The sequence below is a fragment of the Marmota monax genome, unplaced genomic scaffold (assembly GCF_021218885.2).
Source record: "Marmota monax isolate L192 unplaced genomic scaffold, Marmota_monax_Labrador192_F-V1.1 WCK01_AAM20220418_F8-fsc00112, whole genome shotgun sequence".
Lineage (NCBI taxonomy): Eukaryota > Metazoa > Chordata > Mammalia > Rodentia > Sciuridae > Marmota > Marmota monax.
The window spans coordinates 3,515,275-3,542,621 of NW_026692073.1; the positions used below are offsets into that span (position 1 = coordinate 3,515,275).

General features: G+C 40.1%; 1 protein-coding gene across 2 annotated transcripts in view; it reads left to right on the forward strand.

Annotated features, from left to right (window-relative positions):
* Fras1 (Fraser extracellular matrix complex subunit 1) overlaps window positions 1–27,347 on the forward strand; it is a 460,021-nt gene that overhangs the window by 182,972 nt on the left and 249,702 nt on the right. For both annotated transcript variants that reach the window (XM_046459197.2, XM_046459211.2), the window contains exons 3-5: window positions 3,158–3,265; window positions 11,276–11,368; window positions 26,022–26,181. In XM_046459197.2, coding sequence (XP_046315153.1) covers window positions 3,158–3,265; window positions 11,276–11,368; window positions 26,022–26,181 — 361 coding nt within the window. The remainder of the gene's footprint in view (window positions 1–3,157; window positions 3,266–11,275; window positions 11,369–26,021; window positions 26,182–27,347) is intronic.

Sequence of the window (27,347 nt, forward strand, 5' to 3'; positions counted from 1 at the left end):
GAAACATATATTGCATTGTGCTTAGAAATGAACTTCATTTTTCCTCACTTTCATGTCAGTGTTCTTTGGGTTAAGACCATCCTGTAGTTGTCACATTATTGTCAAGTTTGAAGAATGTGCTATAATGATAAGGAGAAATTCAGAAGTAATCCAAGGCAAGTTCTGGTATTCATTTGCTTTGACTTAGAATTTGTGAGTCAGCCACTGGGAATGTCATCTTACCTCAGATACATATTATGTGTCTAAAATAACTTTGGAAAATTACCTGTATTTGAAGCACATTCTCTGAGTGATTATGAGCGTAGCGTTTCTTGACCTGAGAAGTGACTCTGTGTAGAGTGTCATGCATATCCATGTAAATCTATACAAGTGTTGGTACATTAGTCATGGTTATGCAGATAAATAGAACCGATAGGAGGTGGGGGTATTTAAGGAATTTGTTCATTGGCTCATGCACTGGCAAGTTCAAAATCTACAAAACAGATGAGCAAGCTGGAAATGCAGGCAAAATTTCCATGTTGTAGCTCTCTTTTCTTTTTTGGTACCAGGGATTGAACCCAGGATGCTTAAGCACTTATCCACATCCCCAGCCCCCATTTATGTATTTTATTTAGAGATAGGGTCTCACTAAGTTGTTTAGGGCTTTGCTAAGTTGCTGAGGCTGGTTTTGAACATGAAATCCTCCTGCCTAAACTTCCTGAGCCATATTATAGATTTAAGGTTGAATTCCCTTTTCTCTAGAAAGCCTCAGATTTTTTCAATTAAGGACATTAACTAATTGTATGAGACTCATCATGTTATGGAAAGTAAACTCCTTTATTTAAAAGTCAACTGATGGTACATGTCAATCTCATCCACAAAATACAGATGTTCCTCAATTCTCAATGGGTTATATCCTCATTGATTGTAAGAAAATATTAGTCAAAAATGCATTTCATGCAACTAACGTACCTATTACCTGTACATAATAGCAACACAGGACGCTGTAGAGTATTTGTTGTTTACCCTGGTGATCTTGTGGCTGATTGGGAGCTGTGGTTTGCTCTGCTGTTCAGCATCTCAAGAGAGTATCACACTGCATATTGCTAGCCTGGGAAAAGATTCAAACCCCAAATTCAAATTATGATTTCTATTAAATGTGTATTTTTTTGTACCATCGTAAAGTCAAAAAGTCAAAAGTTGGGGACCACCTGTTTCTTCACTGCAACATCTAGATTAATGTCCAACCAAACAAATGGGCTCCATAGCCTAGCTGTGTTGGCACATAACATTAACCATCACATTTGGTTTCTGCCATTGCATGTAAAAGTGTCTGTTGTGTCCACCCATCTCCCAGCCCATTCCCAGCTCAAGTTAAATACTTGTGTTCTGATGACGCTGGCAGGAGCTTAGAAACTTCTCTTTCTCTCCCTGGAGTATTGAGTAGCACTTGGATTTTGGTTTATTGAGGGAAAAAAAAGGATGAGAAAGTTTTAAAGGGAGAATAAACCTTCACTAAGCAACTTATGAACTACTAAGTCCTCTTTTTAAGGATCTGCAGTGTAGCAGGCCAAGTTCATGCTTCAAAGGATTTACAGTCTGCTCTGGCAAGGCTAACAGGCATTTAAATGAGTGCAATAAAGTGTGACAGTGTGTGCAGGACAAAGTGGGGTTGCAGGGGAGTGTCAAAGAGCTGCATGGAATAGGGGTAAGAATGATTCAACTCTGAGGTTGGCGTGTAAAGAGAGTGTGGGTTTGCAAACTCCTCCAGGAGAAGTCAGGGAGGAGTAGGGATCCCAGCAGGAGAGTGAGATGTGAGACCAGGTGAGAGGAGGCAGTGCTGTCTAGTAACTTGACCTAGTTGTTGTGAATGGATGAAAGCCTCAGGACTGTGAGGTTCAGCAAGCCCAGAAAGCGAGGTGAAGGCCTGATTGTAGGGTCTGTGTTTTATCCCATCTGAAGCAAAGATGAGCCTTAGAGTAGTTTTAAACCAGAGAATAGTACAGACAGCATTCTCAGGTTTAGTGTTTAAAATTCAGTCAAATAGTTTGGCTATTTTCAACTCATGTAGAATAGGAATAGGAATGTCTGGGAAAATGGATTTCAGTACATCCTCTAGTGTCTTTTTGCTTAAATTCAAAGTCATCATAGCAACATTTCAATGGATAGAAAAGGTCTCTGTGGAATCTCTGAGAGAGTTGGGCTAAAAGTTACTTTAAAATAGTAGGATTGAAATAAGGATTCAACATGATAGAGGGTGAGAAATAGGAAAGAAATTCCTGAGACCTTTATTAGAGCCTGGATTCTCTTTTATGTTCACTATTTTTCTTCCCAATTTGTTGGATAATCACATTTTTGTTTATTTAACGTTCATGATCCAAAATAATGTGTGAGATCTTCATAGACGGTCCCATACTTGGACTTCATTAAGATCCCAATTAAGATCACAAAACAGCTACTCAATGCATATGTGTTTGGTGAATGTATCTTGAAAAACAGAACCACTTACATACATCTGTCTCTGATGAGCATTGAAGTATGCAGTAAGCAGAGTGAGGTCTGAGGTGCTTTTATGATCTGGTGGCAAATACTGCTTTTTGAATACTTATTAGAGCTAGACAAAATGTCATTTTCCACAGGACGTGGTGGTGCATGCCTGTAATCCTAGTGATTTGGGAGGCTGAGGTAGAAGGATCGTGAGTTCAAAGCCAGCCTCAGCAAAAGTGAGGTGCTAAGCAACTCAGTGAGACCCAGTCTCTAAATTTAAAAAAATACAAAATAGGGCTGGGGATGTGGCTCAATCCCTGGAACCTTAAAAAAAAAAGTCATAAACCTTCTCAGATAATTTGTGCTAGTTAACAGCAAAAAGAAACTTCAAGTCAGGGAGCAGCATGTCCTCAGAGGTTTGTGGCTAATCGATACTTTCTGCTCTGGGTATTGACAGCTGTGTGCTGAATGCCCTTGTCTTTGGCTATGTAGGTTGACTATTGTGAAATGGATCATACTGCTTTTATTGCCATTCAGGGTTAATCAGTGCCCAGAGAGTATGTGTGTGGTGTGCCTGTGACACTCCTCTGCCTTTTAATTGTTCAGGATGTGGGGCTTTTGATGGTGTTGCCTTTGTGTGCTCAGACCTTGACTGATCAGTTTTTAACTCAGAGCTTATGCTTCTTTGCAGGATGCCACAGTTTGGAAGCCTGATTCATGCCAAAACTGCCGTTGCCATGGCAACATCGTTATCTGCAAACCTGTTGTTTGCAGAAACCCTCAGTGTGCCTTTGAGAAGGTATGATATCCTAATGGTACCCTAAATATATTGGATTAGTCTGTGAAGGGTCAGGTTTTTGCATCTCATTGATCATCTGTTTTCAACATTCAGCTCAATCTCTAATTGCGAGCTTTAGGAAATGCATGAGAGAATTTTAACATATCACATGTAAGAATATATTAATTTTCATTTATTGAGGACAAGGTGCTCAGTTAAAGGTTTACCAGTTGTTATCCCAGTTAGTATTATGGAGAGTTGGTGCCTTTACCCCCACATTACAGATAAGAAAGGTGAAGCCTGGAGATTTTAAGCAATTAAACAAGATGGTACAATTAGTAAACTGCTGCCCAGAGATTTTTCCCTGATTTTGACACAAGCCAAAGATGTTGACATTAATCTCAACAACTCATCACACCATTGCATGAGTCAAACATCAAAATTGACTTCTCAAATACTATTTTCTAAAAACTCCACTTGTGTCTGCCCCTGATGGTATCACTGTATTGCCAGCAGGTTCCTGAAGAAGCAAGAGAGTCCTTGATACAAGATTGTCCTCAAATTTGAACAAGCATATGCGTGATATGTCCTCCTTTATCCTCTGTTAAAACTTTTCAGTTTTTTTCTGACTATAAATGTTTTGTTAGAATAATTTATTTTCTAGCTGTTGACTCTTTTTAAAGTCAATATATATTTTTTAAAAGGTGTAAGTTTGAAATTCGAATGTTTGAAGCTCCCTAGAGAAGACCGATTATTTTCTTAAGAAAGCATTCTGTCAATTTCACAAGCACAGTTTATTTTTCTGGTTTCCACCCCCCCCCCCAGTAATTAATCTTGAGACTTTCTACATCTAATGCTAATAATAAGGTTCTGTTTTTCCCTAACATTGGAATGAAGGTGTGCCTTTAAGACTATTTCTCATTTTCTGTGTGGGTGGATTTCTGAGAATCAGGGAGTACACAAATGTTAATATTTTGCTGCATATTATGAATCCTTCTATTGTATGGAGTCAGTACTCCTAAGAAATCACCAATTGGTTGATGGCAGAGTCTGTGTGGTGATGTAGGGGCCATGCTGTGGTATCACAGAAGAAGTCCTAAATTAGTTGTAGAAGACATATTGGTGAAACTAAAGTGTTTTATACCAGGAGTCAACAGAATAAATGTGGCCTGATGCATATATTTTTATGACCTGTAAACTAAGAATATTTTCTTTATTTTTAAATAGTTGAAAATAGTCATGACCAATAACTTATGAAAGTTATATGAACTCAGTATTTAGAATCAAAAACTAAAAATTTATTGAGACACAGGCATACTCATTTGTTCATGCATTATCTTTGGCTGCTTTTATACTTCAGTGACAAGCGTTGTGATATAGACCCAATTGTGAATCCCAAAGGCTAAAATATTTACTGAAAAAGTTTCTGGTCCTTGTACTCTACTGAGCTCACAACTTCATCCTTTTTAGTTTGTTCTCTTCCTAATTCTTCTCATCTCAGTAAATCCATTCTCCAGGTACACAGGTCAGAAATCTTACACCATCTTTGACTCCTTACTTTCTTCCCATCCCACATCCAGGACATTTGTAGATCTCCCAGCTCTTCCTTCATACAATAGTACATTGCAAATGTGAGTTCTCTGCTCTCACTCTGGTTTCACCTGTTACCATCTTTTGCTTAGTAGCCTCTCATCTGGTCTCACTGCTCCTGTGCTTGCTTTCTTCATTGTAATGTTGGTGTAGCAGCCAGAATGATCCTATTAAAACTGACATCAGATCATGTTGCTTCTCTCCTTAAACCCTCCAGTGACTTCCAACGGTTTCTCTTCTCAATTGGAGTAACTCCTCATGGTGTCTTTTAAGGTATTACTGCACCACTCTAATCAATCTTCCCCTAGCATCTTCTTGCTCATTTTGCTTCAGCCATCAAGCCTCTTTGCTGGTCGCTGGATACAGGTACACACAGATACACACGCCACATATCTTAGAACAATTTTGTGGGAACAGTAAAGTGAAAGGTTCTATGGCAAAAGTGTTTGTCTGTCTGTCTGTCTATCTATCTATCTATCTATCTATCTATCTATCTATCTTAATCTTTTAGTTTAAGTCTTGCTGGCATGATTTTCTGTTTAAAATTGCTACCCTTTACCACCTACCTCACATTTTGTATCCACCTTCCACGTTTTTCTTCGTGGTACTAACTACTGCCTGGCATACTATGTGCTTTTGCTGATGATATCTCTTGTTCACTGTCTCTTTTATTCACTATATATCTTCAACACCAGCAATCATACTTGATATGTGGTAGGTATGCAATAAATATTTTTAATTGAATGAATGAGGGATGAGGCTAGAAATTGGTAAGTTCACAGTTATAGAGAAGTTTGTAGGCTGCACTATGGAGCTTAGAATTCTTTTCATGGTGATGGAATGCTAATGAAGGTTTTAGGCATAAATGCAGAATGGCCAGGTTTTCTTTTAGAAGGATACCACTGGTGTTTCAAAGATAAGCATAATATTAGAAACAAGGATTTCAATTTAGAGGCTATGAGAATAATACAGATGAAAGGATGAGTATTGTTTGCAAGAATCAGGGGGAAAGTCACACTCATACATTGCTGGTGGGACTGCAAATTGGTGCGATGACTCTAGAAAGCAGTATGGAGATTTTTCAGAAAACTTAGAATGGAACCATCATTTGACCCAGTTATCCCACTTCTTGGCATATACCCAAAGGACTTAAAATCAGCATACTATAGTGACACAGACACATCAACATTTATAATAGTTAATTTCACAAAAGCCAAGCTATGGAATCAACCTGGGTGCCCTTCAACAGAAGAATGGATAAAGAAAATGTGGCATATATACACAATGGAATATTCCTCAAACATAAAGAAGAATGAGATTATGGTATTTGCTGGTAAATTGATAGAACTGGAGACTATTATGCTAAGTAAAATAAGCCCATCTCAAAAAAACCAAAGGCCGAATATTCTCTCTGATATGTGGATGCTAACATATAATCAGGGGTTGGGGAAGGAAGAATAGAAGTTCATTGGATTAGACAAAGGGGAATGAAGGGAAGGGAAGGGAAGGAGGATGGGAATAGGAAAGACAGTAGAATGAATTGGACATAACTTTCCTATGTTCACATATGTCTACACGACCAGTGTAACTCTACATCATGCACAACCTCAAGAAAGGGAGGTTATACTCCATGTATATATAGTATGTAAAAAATACACTCTACTGTCATGTATATCTAAAAAGAACAAATAAAAAATTTTTAAAAAGAAAGGATGGATATCTGAATTAGAGCATGGTAGTGTAGGGATCAAGAGGAAAGGTTAGGTTCTATACATATCTAGGGGATACGTCAGTAGAACTGATTGAAGGTAGGAAGATGAGGGAAAGAAGTAGAAATGACTTCCATGTTTATGGCTTGATGAGCCACCAACTGATCCCTCTATATCTTAACTAGGTATCTGTGTATCTATCTATCTGTCAGTATATGTATATCTTAGTAGTCCAACTGGGAAAAGTGATGATTTCAGTCTGAGGCAAGTTGAGTTTAAAGTGTTCAGGGAGAAGCCAGTCAGCAGGATATATGAGAACAAACCTCAGAGGGGAAGACAGAGCTGAAGTTATAATGTGGGTGTCTGGGGCCTTTAGAATTAATGAATTTATCCAAAGAGATTATGTGAGAAAAGGATACAAAGCCAAGGATGGAGTTTGGGCCAGAGGAACATGAGAAAGAAAACTTTAAGAAGACAGGGTGAGAGAGGCAAGAGCTAAGGAATGGTCAAAGAGGAAAAAGCAAGATATGGTTGCAGGGGGGTAGAGGGTTTTCAGGAGGACTTTGTGTTAACTACAGTTGAGGGACTAAGTGGAAGAAGAATTCAATGTGATCCACTGCATTTGGCAACATGTAGGTTAATGTGAGTGGAGTGGAGGGAGCGGGAGTCATGGTGCTGAGTTTTGAGGACTGAATGGAAAATGAGGAAAAGAAGGCTAACTCAAGGCTACTACTCTTTCAAAGCTTGACTGAGTGGAGAAGGGGGATGCTTGGCAGACAACAGCACATCTGTGAAGTTTCTTGAACTCCTCTCCCACAGCCATCTAGCTCTCCTGTGCACCGCCATGGTGTTTTGTGCTTAGCCTTCTTACACTTCTTGGCTAGAATGCATATGCCCTTTTGTCTGCTCTTCCTCCAGACTGTAAGCTCCTTGAGAGCAGCAATCTTGTTTCCTTCACTATTGCAGATGAGCAGAGAAGGCTTCTGCTAGCATTTGTAGAATAATCCCTTGGATAGGGGTGGGATTTTACTTGTTTTGTTTTTTAGTTCATATATGAGAGAAACAAGATCACCTTAGGAGAAAAGGGGAATGATCCAGAATGGAGAGAGAAGGTGAAGACATGAAGGTTGGGAGGGAGGAGAATGAAAGAGAAAAAATGAATTAGAGTAGTTTGTAGTGAATTCCAGAGTATGGAATGGGATAGGGGTGGGAAAACAACCTCATTCTCTAGGAATGGAAAGAAAAACCCATGGATAAATACAGATACAGGTAAATCTGGGGATGAGAAAAGGAAGAGGATACTGATGCAGTCCATACCTAGTGAGGTTTCTTTGTGAACATTTTGAGATTCTTGTGGGAGTTATGAGAGAAGTGAATGTTAGAGGTCAGTGAGGGGAGAAAGGGACTGATCAAGGTCAGATAAAGGGTGGTGTTATGGGAGCAGGAGGCCATGAACTTGTGGGTACCAAGCTGCATGGTGGAATGCTTTTCTCAGCAATGCACACCAGTCAAGTATAAAAGAGGATAAGACACAGTGTGGGATAGATACGGGACTGGGATTTTGCCATTCTCATGAAGAGACAGAGTAGAGATATGGGAAGTGGTGGGTGTTGAAAACAATGCCAACTGGGGGCTGAATGGCTTCTAGGAAAAGAGGTGCTCAAGAGTCTCTGAGGGAAATAAGGTTAGTGGGAGTGAGGATGAATGAGAGCTAAATACTAGGAGGCACAGGTTCAGAGAGATGAAGGCCTCTGGTCTACAGTAGTGTAGAGTGCAGATAGGTTCCAAGTTTACCTATGGCTATGGGCCTTCTCAAGACAAATGGAGTGAGGATTGCTTGAATTGAGGTGGTCAATAATGTACAAAGAAAGAATGTGGGACTGATCATTTTCATGGACACTGAAGCTGTCAGAATGATGCTCAGATATAAGGTAGAGAAGAAACTGAGATCTGGGTGCCACATAATACACACACACACACACACACACAATATATATATATACATATAACATATTTGTGCATGCTTATATATGCTTAGTACAGTAGTGCCTTCTTACCTGTTGTTTTGCATTGTCAACCATGGTCTGAAAATATTATCTGGAAAATTCCAGAAATGGATACTTCATTAGTTTTAAATCATATGACATTCTGAGTAGTGTCATGAAATATTTACACAGTTCTGCTCCGTCCAGGACTTGAATCATCCTTTGTTTAGTGTATCTACAGTGTATATGCTGTCTGCCCATTAGTTGCTTAGTAGCCATCTCAGTTATTAGATCCACTGTGTTGATATGCCAGTGCTGTGTTCTAGTAACCTTTATTTCACTTCATAATTGCCCCAAAGCTCAAGAATCATGATGTTGGGAAGAAAAACATTAATGTACTGAAATTCACATACTGAAAAGATCTACAGTACAATAGATATTTTGAAAGAGACATCACATTTATATAACTTTTACCACAGTATTTTAAAATAATTATTCTCTTTTATGATTAGCTATTATTTTTAATCTCTTACTGAGCCTAATTCATAAATTAAATTTTATCATATGTATGTATGTAAGAAAGACATAGAATATATAGGGTCCTATACTATATGTAGTTTCAGGAATCTACTGGGAGCTTTGAAATGTATCCTACATGGGAAGGAGACTACTGTACCTAGCTCTTATGAGCACTCAATAAATGTTAGCTAAAATTATGAAATTATCCCTTATTGTTAGTTGTGCTTCTAGAACCTAATCAAGTCCTCTTGCTCAGTTTCCCTGACAGTCATCCTTGATGTCTCTTGCCCATGCAGTCACTTTCATTGGTCTTCAGGGCAAAGCCCAAAGGAAGAGTGGGCTTGTGTGATTTGTGCAGTCCACAGCTCACCAAGCTGTGTAGGGTTACATGGTCAGGTGCCAAGAATTCCTTGCTTCCCATTTTCCAGGCACACACTTGCAACATTTTTTGATCCTCCTTCACCTCATCTCTGTCATGCCCCACCGGAAGTTCAACAGATGGACCCTCGCTGGGAACCTCCCTTTCTTCTTGCCCTCTGCCACTCACACATAAAGAATACTATGTTTTTGAAATGAGGTTTTTGAGGACCATATCTGAAAATTAGTTGTTATATAATAAAAGAAAACTAATTTGGAGGCATAAGACATTCTTTGAAGTTTTCCATTCTCTCTGCCTTTCTCCCTTGCTCCTTGCTGCCAAGTTAGAATATAAACAACTGGATTATCTCATTTCCTATCTGTATGAAATTCTTAGGAGAAATTATGCTAATGTAATTTCCATTGCCATCTTAGTGGAAATTGAAGTGTACTTTTCTATTTGGGTTCAGAGGCGACTTTTCGGAGAAGTCATTAATGTTGCACAGTATGGGCAATTTTATAAAATCCCATATCATATAAATTTTGTTCTTTATCAAGCAAATAAGAATTTGGCGATTACTGTTATTGATGTATTTATCTATGTAGTGGATTAACTGTTGTAAAATTTCAGCCCTATTTCCCATACACGCTTGCGGATGTAGTTGTATGAGTGAGAATTTCTTGTAGACACAATTTTTTTTTAAATGGAAGCAACAAAAAATAACAAAGAAAATATTATCACACACAAACATACACACACAATTTTATTTTTTCATTCTACTGACTGAATTCTTGGTTGACTTTTATCTTGTGGATGTGTTATGACTTCTTGGCTAATGAAGAATCTTCTACCATTATTGGTCAGAATCATTCATTGCCTGTTCTGCCACATCTAGAATTGGGGAAATCCTAAGATATATAGCAGAGGAGTGATGTGAATAAGAGGATCGAATAGGAGAATCACAGGGCCCCAAAAACCAACCTTCTGCTGTTTGTGCTATGTGTATGTATGTGTGTGTGTGTGTGTGTGTGTATAAATATATATATTGTAATTCTGGGGATGGATTCCAGGGCCTTACAATTGCTGGGCAAGTATGCTACCACTATCACTCAATTTTTAGTAACTCTTAATAGATTCTTCATAGTGGCAAATTCATTGTTAGTTAATATGTGATAACTTCCAAAAAAAATCTTGAGATATCAAGTGGTAATCCATTGTTTTGATACTATCCAGAAGCACAATTGCAATTAAAAAACAAACAAACAAAAACCCTTGAAAAACAGGGCAGATTTTTATTGGAGCCCAGGAATTCTACCCAGCTTCCCACAGTACTTACATATGATACCTCCACAACAATGCTACTTCTTAGACAAACTTTGTCCTTCAACCTCCTGCCCCCAAGTGCCTGGTTACTCTGCTTCTCAGATAAAAATGAACTGTCAGCCCCTCAGCTCCCCTCAGCGTTAGGCCTCACCAAGATGGCTGGAAGATTTGCCAGCTCAGTGGCCATCCCCCACGCACCAGAATCTTCTTCCTCTCTCCAATAGAGGAAAATACTACCCTCAAGGAAATAGGCTTCTTCTCTCACCCTGACTGCCTTTCTTGGGTGGAACATTTCTAGTGAAAATAATTCTTCACTTCATTACATGTGAAAAGATGTAGATTTTTTTTTTTTTCCCCAAGGAAATTACTTTCATAGAAGCTCCTCTTAACAGAGGATCATTTTGTTAGTTTATTTACTTATCCTGTCTGTTGTTGTCACTGGTGGACACTCGTGAGATTTAGAGACTCTAAGATACTTGGGGACTGATGAACCATGTGATTCTGTTTGCTGTTGCTGTTTTACACTGAGCTGTTTTTAAATGCTTAGGGGGAAGTGCTTCAAATAGCTGCCAATCAGTGCTGCCCAGAGTGTGTATCGAGGACTCCTGGATCTTGCCACCATGAAGAGAGAATCCATGAGGTAAGTATTTTCTGATCCCAGGTTGATTCTGTGTCTGTAGATTGTGGACAAGAGAAATCCGAATGTTAAACTTGGGTTGATGGGAGACTTTTTTCCACCTGGCCTGCAGAGGATCTGAAACTCATTTGACTCACTATGGGCAATTAGGTTTCTTGAATAAGATGCAAACTGTCCTGTTTATCCCATTCGCCCTACATAAATATCTATAGATTAAATCTGATTGAATAATGAGTAGTATGAGAATGTTGATACCGAGAAGTTGTGAAAAGTATCACCTTTCTTTTGTATACTATATATATTTTATTTGATAGTTATAAACAACCCACGAGTTGTTGAATAAAGCAGATGATATTACTCTTTACTCAAAGATATAAAAAAATTGAATTGCAAATAGCCAATGCATGTTACTAATAATAAGTGGGATAACCTTGGTCTTTAGAACCATAATTTATAATTCTACCCCATTCAGGTAGTTTCTCAATTTCAGTACTATCAACATTTTAGGCCTTATTTTGGGGGCTGTCCTATGAATCGTAGGGTGTTTAATATCATCTCTAGCTTCTACTCAGTAGATGTTAGTAACAAACTCTAATCAAGACAATGAGAAATGTCTGCAGACATGACCAAATTTTCCTTAGTAGGCAAAATGCTCACACACCCTTCTCTCCATCCTGTAAAGAATCACAGTAGTAGAAAAATATCCTAAAGATTTTAAAATTATATTTTCTCATTCTAGATCCTTTAGGATTAATTTAGAGATATTAAATACTGATTATAAGCACCATTGCTAGGTTTATATTAGAAATGATGAAAATAGTTAATCTTCACTCATACTTAAATGTTACCCGGAAGCACCAGGTTGAATGTGATGGAGAGAGGTTCTTTGATTTAATCTTCATCTTCTACCTGATACAAAACTTTCCCTAAGTTAGTGCCTCCACCTATTCAGGAGAGATCATAGGTTAGCAGGGTTTGCTATATTCACTCTCAGCTAGTATTCAGTGTGTGTTCCTAAATCTCAGTGAGTACAGTGCTCATTTCCCCTGGGTCTGGATCATCTTACTTCAGCCACTGTCTCCTAATTACATGAGGAAGCTACTCTTTATCTTTTGCACAATGCGTTGTTGAAAGACACCCAAACAGGATTTACACTGGGAATGTCTTCATACCTACCCATCACTGTGTGCTGCTCAAGCTGTTGGGAGCCAAAATAAGGTCCGAATCTGTGGGGAAAAGATCTCTCAAATAAGATTTGACACCAGGCACATGTGCCACCTGAGTTCAATAATTCTGCTTGGACTATTCTAATGACACTTGCCAATGGCTTTCTAATGCTACATTTGTGCACATGTAAAATCTTCTTAATTTAAGATGCCTGAAAGTCTTGATGATATTTTCAATATCTTTATAATTATCTTCTCTGCCTCTTATCCAAAAGTAACCTGGCACTTGGCCCGGAACTTTTCCCAAAGTGGATGCTTAATATACATTGATGAGTGAAAGACTCAGTTAGCAGATCCTTTCTCCACCCTCTCCTGTCCTCGTCCCAAGAGCATGTTGGTCATTGACCTGTGTCGCTGGGCAATTCTGAGGCCACAGAGTTGCCATGGGTTGGTTAGAAATCCCCTTGGCCGCCTACGTTTGCCATGTGCGTTCAGAAAGTCCTCTTTTTGGCTATCCTCTCCCCGTCTCCCTTGCATTTCACACCTTCTCCAATAATCCATCATGTAGAAATCTCTCAACTGGATAAGAACATGGCCATGTGTTGTTTTTCCATGTGCACTTTCAAAATTTATTCCCTCAGAAAATGTTATTATATTTTTGGTACTTGATGTAACTGAGGAAAAGGCCGAATTTTGAGAACTATAGCTTTGAGGGGAGGGAAATGCTAGTGGTCTGCCTCTTCAAAAAGTGCTGGAGATTGATTTTGATTTTTTTTTTTTTTCAAGTTGAGACAAAATCTAATTTTAGTCAGGTTAAGTTGTTTAGGGCCTTGCTAAGTTGCTGAGGCTGGCTTTGAACTTGTGATCCTCCTGCCTCAGTCTCCTGAGTTGCTGGGATTGCACCCCTGTGCCTGGCCTATTCATTTTCTTGAGCAGGTTTAACACTGTGTGATTTGGTCTGAGTCTTGCCATGTCCCTTGCTCTACCAGGCAATTTTCTAAATCTTGCCACCTTTCTTTTTTCCCCCCTTTTAGCTTATTTGGTAAGCAGTTTCTGGAGTACTTTCCTCTCCTGCTGAACAGCAGTAATCCTTTCTTTGGCCTCTGGCTTGCTTCCCACAGGGCAGGTTATGGAGACTCTCCCAGCTGCTGTAAAATAGCCTGGTGTGTTAAGAACTCTGTGGCGATGTGAGGAGGAAGCCTGGCTCTAAGGGATTTAGCAGAAGCTAGGAGAGATGGGATGCGGCCACAGGGGAATCAGCTGAAGCAATCTTGTCCCTAGAAAATGTACTACAAGCCAGGGAACTCAGAGATGGGCTGAGTTTAAGGCCTCATGAGAGGGCCGCCCCCAGTGAGAAGCTGGGCCTCCTGGGAGGACGCCTCTGCTCACAGGGCAGGCAGCAAGCAGCACTTACAACTGGCATCCCAGCAGGTCTAGACAAGTCCTGAGATCTTTCCTGGAGTGAGGAAAATGCAGGGCTTTGGGCTGACTCCAGGTTATTTGGGAGCCTTGTGTTGGGTTTGTTACAGCCAGGATTTGGGGAGTCTGCTTCATCTGTGACCTCCCGGTACTCTCCCCTCAAATGTGTTTCCTAAAGACTTGTTGGCCTTTCCCTTGTTCTTTCCCCACAAATCACCTCATGAAAGGTAGGAGGAAGGACCATGAATCCCCTTTGCTTCCTTTTTACTAATTTAATCCAAGCACCTATCATGTCACTGAAGAAAGAAAATGGCAAGTGGTAATGCCCTAGTGTTGAGGCCCCTTGAGGGGAGGAGTGAGGAGAGGGTGGCTCATGCTTAACCGTCCATGAGGTTAAGAGAAGTAATTTATGTTTGTGAGGAAAGAAATGAATGTTGAATTCTGTGGCCTGTTCCCTTCAAAGTAGAGGATGTAATTATAATATGCTGTGAACATTCCCAGATATTTAGCATGCTGGATTTATAACTTCATAACAGGAACAAATTATATGAAAAAAAATATTTTTGTTCTGTCAGAAAGCCAAAGTAAAAGCTTTATGATCTTATCTTTCTTTTGGACTTATGCAAACAGCTAAGCTAACTTATTAGTTGACTATGCAGAAGAATATATTTAAGATGTTGTCTGCGGAATTTGCTTTTGCCCATGTCAAAGTCTGATATTTTCAAATGGATATTAGCAAGGTTAAGATGGCACAGCTAAAACTGGGTCTTGTGGGAGCCTTGCTTTGTGCATCTGTTATTCCTTGATTTTACAAAGCTCTTTGCTACCACAGTGTTTTTTAAAAATAATGCTCTTGTATGGGCTGGGATTGTAGCTCAGTGGAAGAGCGCTTGCCTAGCATGTGTGAGGCATTGGATTTGATTCTCAGCACCACATGCAAATAAATTAAATAAAGGTTCACCAACAACTAAAAATATTTTAAAAATAATGCTCTTGTAAATGGATATGGAGGACACTATAAAATTATTTATATGTGTATAAGTAAAATTCAGCATGTGTGGAACTCCTTGATCTTTAGGTTGGCTGCTTTGCATGCATTATCAATCCTTGGAACACTCTGGGAAGGTGTTGCTCTTCCAGGGATAGGTGTAGGAGACAAACTTAGAAGGGAACATATGTGACCTATTTTCTCAAGAGATAAGAGAGTCATTCATCACTCTGCAGACTTCGCATCACCAACTGAAGCTGTTTTTGTAGCTGTGACATCAAGGAGTTTCCCTATTACATGTTCTTTGTTATTCCCATAATTCTTAAGCTCATTGTGAAGGGAGAATCCATTGCTTAGTTTTGTGTCTCCTGAGTTAAATAATAGATTCACAAGATCATAGAGCTCAAAAGTACTGAAGGGTTTCACTAACGTAGCCCTCTCATTTTACAGATGAAAAGGCTTGATGATTGACAGGTTGTTATTATAGTTAATTTTTTGGTCTCCGTCTGAACCATGATGTGATTACAAGTGTTTAAAAACAACAGTGCTAGAGCAGGCCCAGCGGCCTGCTGACGGGCAGAGCCGCCCCCCACCCCCCGCGCCTGCCAGGTAGGGGAACTGTGACCACGGACAGAAAAGGCCCAGTGGCCCTCGGCGGGACAGAGCTTCCAATCACTCCTGCAAGGTAGGCGGGCCTGCGACCCACCGGCAGAAGAGGAGCAGCGACCTGTTGAGAGGCAGAGCCGCCCCCTCCCCCTGCACCGGCAAGGTAGAGGGAACTGTGACCACGCACAGAGAAGGCCCAGCGGCCTGCTGAGGGGCAGAGCCACCCCCCACCCCCCGCGCCTGCCAGGTGACCACCGACAGAAAAGGCCCAGTGGCCCGCGGTGGGACAGAGCTTCCAATCACTCCTGCAAGGTAGGCGGGCCTGCGACCCACCGGCAGAAGAGGAGCAGCGGCCTGCTGAGAGGCAGAGCCGCCCCCTCCCCCTGCACCGGCAAGATAGAGGGAACTGTGACCACGCACAGAGCAGGCCCAGCGGCCTGCTGAGGGGCAGAGCCGCCCCCCACCCCCCGCGCCTCCTAGGTAGGTGGAACGGTGACCACCGACAGAAAAGGCCCAGTGGCCCGCGGCGGGACAGAGCTTCCAATCACTCCTGCAAGGTAGGTGGGCCTGTGACCCACCGGCAGAAGAGGAACAGCGGCCTGCTGAGAGGCTGAGCCGCCCCCTCCCCCTGTGCTGGCAAAGTAGAGGGAACTGTGACCATGCACAGAGCAGGCCCAGCGGCCTGCTGAGGGGCAGAGCCGCCCCACACCCCCTGCGCCTGCCAGGTAGGGGAACTGTGACCACCGACAGAAAAGGCCCAGTGGCCCGCGGCGGGACAGAGCTTCCAATCACTCCTGCAAGGTAGGCGGGCCTGCGACCCACCGGCAGAAGAGGAGCAGCGGCCTGCTGAGAGGCAGAGCCGCCCCCTCCCCCTGCGCCGGCAAGGTAGAGGGAACTGTGACCACCCACAGAACAGGCCCAGCGGCCTGCTGAGGGGCAGAGCCGCCCCCTACCCCCGCGCCTGTCAGGTAGGCGGAACTGTGACCACTGACAGAAAAGGCCCAGTGGCCCGCGGAGTGGCAGAGCTTCCAATCACTCCTGCAAGGTAGGCGGGCCTGCGACCCACCGGCAGAAGAGGAGCAGCGGCCTGCTGAGAGGCAGAGCCGCCCCCTTCCCCCCGCGCCTGCAAGGTAGACGGAACTGTGACCACCATCAGAACAGGCCAGACCTGCAACCGAGAGACAGAACAGGCCCAGTGGCCTGAGGAAGGGTAGAGCCGCCCCCCCCCCGCGCCTGCAAGGTAGGCGGACCTGCGACCCACTGGCAGTACAGCCCTAGAGGCCTGCAGAGGGGCAGTGCCGCTGCCTGCGCCTGCAAAGTAGACAGAACTGTGACCACCGACAGAACAAGCCTAGCGGCCCGCAGAGGGACAGAGCCGCCGCCCGCGCCTGCGAGGGAGACTTTGCAACTATACAAGACCAATATAAATATATAGGGGGAAAATTCAATAGCACAACAGTTTCACCAAGTAGAAAGGAACGCGAACAGTATGAAGAGACAAGGAAAGAAAGGACCAAAAGCATTGCAGGTCAACTCAACGTTAGAAGAGGTAATAGCTGCAGCAGATGGAATGTCAGATAAAGAATTCAGGATATACATGCTTCAGATGATCTGGAGTCTCAAGGAAGACATCAGACAGCAAAATCAGACAATGAAAGATCACTTCAACAATGAATTACATAAACAAATCCAAGAAGCAAAAGATCAACTATACAGGGAAATAGAGGTTATAAAAAACAAACAAACAGAAATCCTAGAAATGCAGGAAGCAATAAGCCAACTTAAAAACTCAATTGAGAATACTACCAGCAGAGTAGAACACTTAGAAGACAGAACATCAGACAATGAAGATAAAGTATTTCAACTTGAAAAGAACATAGACAGCTCAGCAAGACTGTTAAGAAACCATGAGCAGAACATGCAAGAAATATGGGATAACATCAAGAGACCAAATTTAAGAGTCATTGGGATACAGGAAGGGACAGAGTTTCAAACCAAAGGAATGAGCAATCTATTCAATGAAATAATACGAGAAAACTTCCCAGACTTGAAGAATGAGACAGAACCCCAAATCCTAGAAGCCTACAGGACGCCGAATGTGCAAAATCATAAGAGACCCACACCTAGACACATTATAATGAAGATGCCCAACATACAGAATAAGGAGAGAATTTTAAAAGCTACAAGAGAAAGGAAGCAGATCACATTTAGGGGTAAGCCAATCAGGATAACAGCTGATCTTTCAACACAGACTCTGAAAGCTAGAAGATCCTGGAATAACATATTTCAAACACTGAAAGAAAATGGGTTCCAACCAAGAATTGTGTTTCCAGCGAAATTAAGCTTCAGGATGGAAGATGAAATTAAAACCTTCCACGATAAACAAAAGTTAAAAGAATTTGCAGCTAGAAAACCATCTCTTCAAAACATCCTTGGCAAAACATTACAGGAAGAGGAAATGGAAAATAACAATGAAAACCAACAGTGGGAGGTAGGACACTAAAGGGGGGAAAATAATCAAAGAGGAAAACAAACCATGTTTAGTAACAGAAATAAACAAATATGGCTGGAAGAACAACCCATATCTCAATAATAACCCTAAATGTTAATGGCTTAAACTCACCAATCAAGAGACACAGGCTAGTAGAATGGATCACAAAACAAGACCCAACAATATGCTGCCTACAGGAGACGCATTTGATAGGAAAAGACATACATAGGCTGAAGGTGAAAGGTTGGGAAAAATCATATCACTCATATGGACTTCGGAAACGAGCAGGAGTATCCATACTCATATCAAATAAAATAGATTTCAAGCCAAAGTTAATCAAAAGGGATAAAGAGGGACACTACATACTGCTCAAGGGAACCATATACCAACAAGACATAACAATCATAAATATATATGCCCCAAACAATGGTGCAGCTATGTTCATCAAACAAACTCTTCTCAAGTTCAAGAGTCTAATAGACCACCATACAATAATCATGGGAGACTTCAACACACCTCTATCACCACTGGACAGATCTTCCAAACAAAAGTTGAATAAGGAAACTATAGAACTCAATAACACAATTAATAACCTAGACTTAATTGACATATATAGAATATACCACCCAACATCAAGCAGTTACACTTTTTTTCTCAGCAGCACATGGATCCTTCTCAAAAATAGATCATATATTGTGTCACAGGGAAACTCTTAGACAATATAAAGGAGTAGAGATAATACCATGCATCCTATCTGATCATAATGGAATGGAACTGAAAATCAACGATAAAAGAAGGAAGGGAAAAGAATACATCACTTGGAGAATGAACAATAGGTTACTGAACGATCAATGGGTTATAGAAGACATCAAGGAAGAAATTTAAAAATTCTTAGAGATTAATGAAAACACAGACACAACATATCGGAATCTATGGGACACATTGAAAGCAGTTTTAAGAGGAAAATTCATTGCTTGGAGTTCATTCCTTAAAAAAAGAAAAAACCAACAAATAAATGATCTCATACTTCATCTCAAAATCCTTGAAAAAGAAGAGCAAAACAACAGCAAAAGAAGTAGAAGGCAAGAAATAATGAAAATCAGAGCTGAAATTAATGAAATCGAAACAAAAGAAACAATTGAAAAAATTGACAAAACTAAAAGTTGGTTCTTTGAAAAAATAAACAAAATCGACAGACCCTTAGCCATGCTAGCGAAGAGAAGAAGAGAGAGAACTCAAATTACTAACATACGGGATGAAAGAGGCAATATCACAACAGACACTTCAGAAATACAGAAGATAATCAAAAATTATTTTGAATCCTTATACTCCAATAAATTAGAAGATAGTGAAGGCATAGATAAATTTCTTAAGTCATATGATCTGCCCAGATTGAGTCAGGAGGATATAGACAACCTAAACAGACCAATATCAATTGAGGAAATAGAAGAAACCATCAAAAGACTACCAACTAAGAAAAGCCCAGGACCGGATGGGTATACAGCAGAGTTTTACAAAACCTTTAAAGAAGAACTAATACCAATACTTTTCAAGCTACTTCGGGAAATAGAAAAAGAGGGAGAACTTCCAAATTCATTCTACGAGGCCAACATCACCCTGATACCTAAACCAGACAAAGACACTTCAAAGAAAGAAAACTACAGACCAATATCTCTAATGAACCTAGATGCAAAAATCCTCAATAAAATTCTGGCCACTCGGATACAAAAACATATCAAAAAAATTGTGCAACATGATCAAGTAGGATTCATCCCTGGGATGCAAGGCTGGTTCAATATACGGAAATCAATAAATGTTATTCACCACATCAATAGACTTAAAAATAAGAACCATATGATCATCTCGATAGATGCGGAAAAAGCATTCAACAAAGTACAGCATCCCTTTATGTTCAAAACTCTAGAAAAACTAGGGATAACAGGAACATACCTCAATATTGTAAAAGCAATCTATGCTAAGCCTCAGGCTAGCATCATTCTGAATGGAGAAAAACTGAAGGCATTCCCTCTAAAATCTGGAACAAGACAGGGATGCCCTCTCTCACCACTTCTGTTCAACATAGTTCTCGAAACACTGGCCAGAGCAATTAGACAGACGAAAGAAATTAAAGGCATCAAAATAGGAAAAGAAGAACTTAAATTATCACTATTTGCAGATGACATGATTCTATACCTAGCAGACCCAAAAGGGTCTACAAAGAAACTATTAGAGCTAATAAATGAATTCAGCAAAGTGGCAGGATATAAAATCAACACGCATAAATCAAAGGCATTCCTGTATATCAGCGACAAATCCTCTGAAATGGAAATGAGGACAACCACTCCATTCACAATATCTTCAAAAAAAATAAAATACTTGGGAATCAACCTAACAAAAGAGGTGAAAGACTTATACAATGAAAACTACAGAACCCTAAAGAGAGAAATAGAAGAAGATCTTAGAAGATGGAAAAATATACCCTGTTCATGGATAGGCAGAACTAACATCATGAAAATGGCGATATTACCAAAAGTTCTCTATAGGTTTAATGCAATGCCAATCAAAATCCCAACGGCATTTCTTGTAGAAATAGAGAAAGCAATCATGAAATTCATATGGAAAAACAAAAGACCCAGAATAGCAAAAACAATGCTAAGCAGGAAGGGTGAATCAGGCGGTATAGCGATACCAGACTTCAAACTGTACTACAGAGCAATAGTAACAAAAACAGCATGGTACTGGTACCAAAACAGGCGGGTGGACCAATGGTACAGAATAGAGGACACAGAAACCAATCCACAAAACTACAACTACCTTATATTTGATAAAGGGGCTAAAAGCATGCAATGGAGGAAGGATAGCATCTTCAACAAATCGTGCTGGGAAAACTGGAAATCCATATGCAACAAAATGAAACTGAATCCCTTTCTCTCGCCATGCACAAAAGTTAATTCAAAATGGATCAAGGAGCTTGATATCAAATCAGAGACACGCTGTCTGATAGAAGAAAAAGTTGGCTACGATCTACATACTGTGGGGTCGGGCTCCAAATTCCTCAATAGGACACCCATAGCACAAAAGTTAATAACTAGAATCAACAAATGGGACTTACTCAAACTAAAAAGTTTTTTCTCAGCAAAAGAAACAATAAGAGAGGTAAATAGAGAGCCTACATCCTGGGAACAAATCTTTACTCCTCACACTTCAGATAGAGCCCTAATATCCAGAGTATACAAAGAACTCAAAAAATTAGACAATAAGAGAACAAACAACCCAATCAACAAATGGGCCAAGGACCTGAACAGACACTTCTCAGAGGAGGACATACAATCAATCAACAAGTACATGAAAAAATGCTCACCATCTCTAGCAGTCAGAGAAATGCAAATCAAAACCACCCTAAGATACCGTCTCACTCCAGTTAGATTGGCAGCCATTATGACGTCAAACAACAACAAGTGCTGGCGAGGATGTGGGGAAAAGGGTACACTTGTACATTGCTGGTGGGACTGCAAATTGGTGCAGCCAATTTGGAAAGCAGTATGGAGATTTCTTGGAAAGCTGGGAATGGAGCCACCATTTGACCCAGCTATTCCCTTTTCGGTCTATTCCCTAAAGACCTAAAAAGAGCATGCTACAGGGACACTGCTACATCGATGTTCATAGCAGCACAATTCACAATAGCTAGACTGTGGAACCAACCTAGATGCCCTTCAATGGATGAATGGATAAAAAAAAATGTGGCATTTATACACAATGGAGTATTACTCTGCATTAAAAAATGACAAAATCATAGAATTTACAGGGAAATGGATGGCATTAGAGCAGATTATGCTAAGTGAAGCTAGCCAATCCCTAAAAAACGAATGCCAAATGTCTTCTTTGATATAAGGAGAGTAACTAAGAACAGAGTAGGGTCGAAGAGCATGAGAAGAAGATTAACATTAAACAGGGATGAGAGGTGGGAGGGAAAGGGAGAGAGAAGGGAAAATGCATGGAAATGGAAGGAGACCCTCAGAGTTATACAAAAGTACATACAAGAGGAAGTGAGGGGAAGGGGAAAAATAATATAATGGGGACAAACGAATGTCAGTAGAGGGAGCAGAGAGAGAAGAGGGGAGGGGAGGGGAGGGGAGGGGGGATAGTAGAGGATAGGAAAGGGAGCAGAATACAACAGACACTAGTATGGCAATATGTAAATCAATGGATGTGTAACTGATGTGATTCTGCAATCTGTATATGGGGTGAAAATGGGAGCTCATAACCCACTTGAATCAAATTGTGAAATATGATATATCAAGAACTATGTAATGTTTTGAACAGCCAACAATAAAAAATTAAAAAAAAAAAGAAAAGAAAAAAAAACAGTGCTTTTCAGTGTTAACAGAAACAAGCTCTGTTTTAATGAACTGAAATGTCTAGATGTTTAGAAATAGCCTCCTAACTTTTAATAAAATAGAGTATTTCACTTCAAGTAGCTTTAAACAGCCTTCAAATTTGACTTTATTTAAGCTATCTAAAAGAATCATTAGATATTTTAAACAGTAATTTGCTTTGTGGTGACAAAAATAAGAATATTTTATTGGTGAAAATTTAGAAAATAGAAGTATAAGCAGAAAAAAGGTCACAAATACTCTGTCACAAATACCCCAATACTTTGAAAAAACACCATTAATATTTTCTCAGGGTTTTTTTTGGCAGGAGCTGACAGTGGACATAGATAGATAAATACATATAGATCTATTTGTTTGTTTTGGGGTACTGGGTATTGAACCCAGGAGCGCTCTATTAGTGAACTATTACCGTAACTTCCCCACCCACCCTTCATTTATTTATTTATTAAGACAGGGTCTTGCTAAGTGGTTTAGGGCCATGCTAAGTTGCTGAGGTGGGCTTTGAACTTGAGATCCTCCTGCCTCAGTCTCCCAAGTTGCTAGGGTAATAGCTGTGTGCCACTGGGCTCAGTTTCTATATATGGTTTAACATAATTGGATTTATGCTGTGTATATGGTTTATGTTCTTTTTACACTGTATTGTAAATAATTCCCTAGGATACCCTTGGAGAACATTATTCCCTATTATTAAGCATTTGGGTAGCTTTTCAGTTTTCACTAAAATATTTCCAATTTCACTATGAAAAATGAGATGGAATTCCTTGTATTTAAGCCTTTGTGTATTGTTGATCATTTTGTTCAGATAACTTAAAAAGCAAAATTTGTAGGTTGAAGCACTAAAGACTTTGGGTGTTGAAGCTGTGATGCCTGTCATCATTAACATTCCATTTTAAATGTCTGCATCTAGCCATGGGCCCAGTGGGCATCACACAGACCATGCAGCCTCCTTTCTAGTATGACCACCTGGGTGAGGCCTACCTGCATTCATATTCCAGGTGCTACAGTAAGACAGGTCTCTGCTGGCAAATCCTATTTCACCGCAGCTTCACCAGCACTAGATACTATGAATTTAAAGCTCCTCCCATATCTTATCTTAAAAAATGTCATCCAGTTTTTATTTTAATTACTATTTATGTGTAATTCATAAAGTTGAACGTTCATAAGCTTTTTGGCATTATTGGGAATATTCATCTTTCTTATTGCTTGTAAGTGCTTTTATATATTATGGTTAATTTTTTAAAATCAGTTTATCATTGGCTTTTCATTTGTTTATGTTTTTGACAGATTTAAAAATTTTAATTTATCAGAGCCTATTAAGTTTTATTTTACAAGTTTTTCCTTTGTTTTATACTTAGGATTTTCTATGTATAAATGTCAAAGGTCAGTGGCACTTTGTCTTTTATTAGCCTATAATTTGTGAACTTGAGTGTTTATATGCTGTGCTGAATTTGAAGTTTTATATGTAATCATAGCAGAAGTAAAAATTGATGGGAGATGACTTGGCCTTTGTATCCATCTCTATCCCCACTACTCATAATCAGCACAAAAGTATAAAAACAGGAGGAAGACCCTGAACTCATGCAGTAAAAAGAGGGGAGATGATTGAGCAACTTCTTTTTTATTTTTGAATATTTAATTGACAAATAAAAATGGATCACACATCCTGTGTGATGATTTGATACACATACACATTGTTTAATGATACCACAAATTAATGCATCTGTTATTATGTATGCCAAAACTCGTTCATCTTGTAACTGCATATTTGTGCTCTTTGGCCAAGACTCCCCTGGCAGCCTTGACTGTGTCTTGAGTGAGTGCCTGTGCTTGCCCATCCCTTGCGGCTCTCTGACAGTCTTCCTCATTGAAACTTTGTAGGAAACAAAGGAAGGGGACATCCTACCATTTCATTTTTATAGTCAAGGAAGCTGAGATTAATGAAAATTAAGCCACTTACCCCTGTTCCCACGGCAGAATGGGTTGAATTAACCTGAAAATTTGCAGGTGGTCAAGGAAATCCTGGTTTCTGAGAGAGTTCACATGCATTATTTTCCTCTTGCACTCCCTGTAAGTCTCTCTAGAGGAGAATAATTATGATAGTAAGATGAGGGCTGGGTTCCCAAATCATTGGATGATCACAACTACCTGTTACTATTATTGTTACAATAATATCCAGGTTTCTAATAATTTTATAACATTAGATTTGGCATTGCTTGCAACCTGGCAACAATTTGCAGAATAAAAGAATACTGACTTGTTCAGGTAAGATGGCTGCTTTGTGTTTGAGAAAAATGAAAAACTATTCTGGATGCTAGTTTGAAGGGACACAAGAGGATAATTATTTTCATGTTTCTCAATGACACTTGTAGTTGTAAACCCCAGATTGTATTTAGGTGATGGAGTGTCTAGAATGTGTGATATTTTAATAAAAGTCCATATGTGATTTGTGCTGAATTGGATATTAGTCAGATGCTATCTGTGAGACAAAGGAGAGTGGTTTCAGAAAACATTGCAGGTGGAAAAGTTCATTAAACTACTTTTTTCTTCTATCTCGGGAAAGGCCACCAGTATTCCATTCTGCGGTCAAGAATATATACTTTGGCAGCTATTTTCCTAATTAGTGGCATGGTTGTAGCTTTTTACATGCTGGTTTATTCTGCATCACATCGACAGTGACTCCTATAGATACTTTAGGCACTTAGTAATATCAAGGATAGCTCAAAACCTGGATCTCTTAGATCCCAGACAAAATGCTTTGAGAACATGGTATTCCAGCATTAAGTGGCTTAGGAGCATTCTGCATGTGTGGATAGACACATTCACTGGGAATGTCTCTTCTGTACAGTTTGTGGGAGAACTGGATGGAGCAGGAACCTCTTCTTGACTATCACACCTTCCCCAAGATTATAAGGTCATTGGAACAGGAGGGGGGGATAAATATGGATGAAAAATAAAGTTAAAGAAATGAAAAAGAGCAAGAACTATTGAAAATGACTGTGGATATAGCTCACTGGTAAAGCATGTGCTTAGCATTTGTGAGGTCATGGGTTCAATCCCCAATACCATCAAAAAACCATAAACAAGATAGGCAGGGTGTGGTGGAGTATGCATGTAGTTCCAGATACTTGGGAGGCTGAGGCAGGAGGATTGATTGAACCCAAGAATTTGAGACCAGTGTGGAAAACATAGTGAGATCCCATCTTGAAAAAAAAGAAAAGTGACAGAACCATCACACACACACACACACACACACACACACACACCCCAAAAAACCATAGTAAATGTGTGTATATTTTACTTGGGGTTTTATAGAATTTTTTAATGATGGGATTCAGGTCATTTTTATTTTCTTCTTATGTTTTTCTGAAACTTTCAAATATAAAATCTTAGTGATAATAGAACAAAAGTCTATATTTAAACTGGTCTCCAACTTGGAAAAATGCAAACCTTGGTTTCAACTTTTCAAGCCTTCTTCCACCTTTCCTGAGCTTCATCCTCAGTTTGTATAAGGGAAGATTTGTTTCTGTTTGGCTAATGAGGCTTATATTCTGGAACTAACCTTCTGATTCTTCTTTTCTCCCTTGATTCACAGCATGGGACAGAGTGGGCCTCTTCCCCATGTAGTGTGTGCTCTTGCACTCATGGGGAAGTAAGGTGCACCCCCCAGCCATGCCCACGCTTGTCATGTGGACCCCAGGAGCTGGAATTCATCCCTGAAGGGAGCTGCTGCCCAGTCTGCGTGGGCCCTGGGAGTGAGTATGGGCTTGTTGCCTTTGAGGTTACATGGTGGCACCCAGACTCTTGTCTCCTTGTCCTGTGTGGCTCAAAGATCTCTAACTCATGCCTTATTGGAACCCAGTTGTAACCTTGCACTTGGTAGGGAGAGAGGTATCAGAGAGTGAGATAGGAAAAAAATCCTTAAATTCCATTCCCAGTTTAGGATTCTGCTAGTCTCTGATTGATTGATTGATTTTGCCTTGGCCAGATGCCTCACTCTGCTTTTACAGCCCCCAAGAGGAAAAGGGAGGAGGGAGACGATCTTTTGATATGATTCCACAAGGCCAACATAGTTCCTCCTGCTCCTTGGTGGAGAGAACAACCAAATCTCTTCTCCATATCATATTGCTAGCACTAATTCTGTCAACTGGCCTTTGAGATGACACAATATCTTTCTCTCAGGCATTCTCAACAAAAAGAAGTTTTTTGTTAGCCTTTGTTGCATCCTCACTGAAGGGATTAATCCTGTTACAAACTGAGGCATCCAACTTTTGTTCAGCAAGCCAAGGTCAGACTCCAGGCCCTCTCCTTAGAATCTGTGCTTGGTCCATGTACCCCTTTTATTGTACTAAAGTAACATGTCCCTTCCATTTATACGACTAAATAGAATAGTCTTTATGATAAACATAAATTATTGTCGTTGCTGCATGATGCCTTCTTGTGACTTATAATAGCTGGAATACCTCTTTTATTCAGTAGCATCTGCAGCCTATACTCTGTTCTTGCCCTTTCACTTTAAAAAGATCCCTAATTTCTTTCCCATACCACTTGTTCTACACCTGGCAACCCATTTCTCTGGAGAACTGTTCCAAGTATTAAAAAGTGTGCTCAGGAAATGATGAGTAGAATGCTTGCCTATGCATTTCAGTCATCACCCGCCAGAAAAGGATTGGCAGTGGTTTTGGGGCCAAGTGACCCAGCAAGTGAAAATGCATGAACAACGGAGTCCAGTGGTAGGGGAAGGTGCTGTCTGAGTTTGTGGGATTCTCTCTTAGGTCTTAAGAGGCTTTCTCATGGGCCCTCCATGAGAAAAGACATTGGAAGCATTTTTTCCTTGAGAAGTTGGAGGATCACCCAGCCCCCACTACCTAATTTATAAAATTCCAGACTCCTTTATTTAAAAAGCAGGGGAAAATGCTTT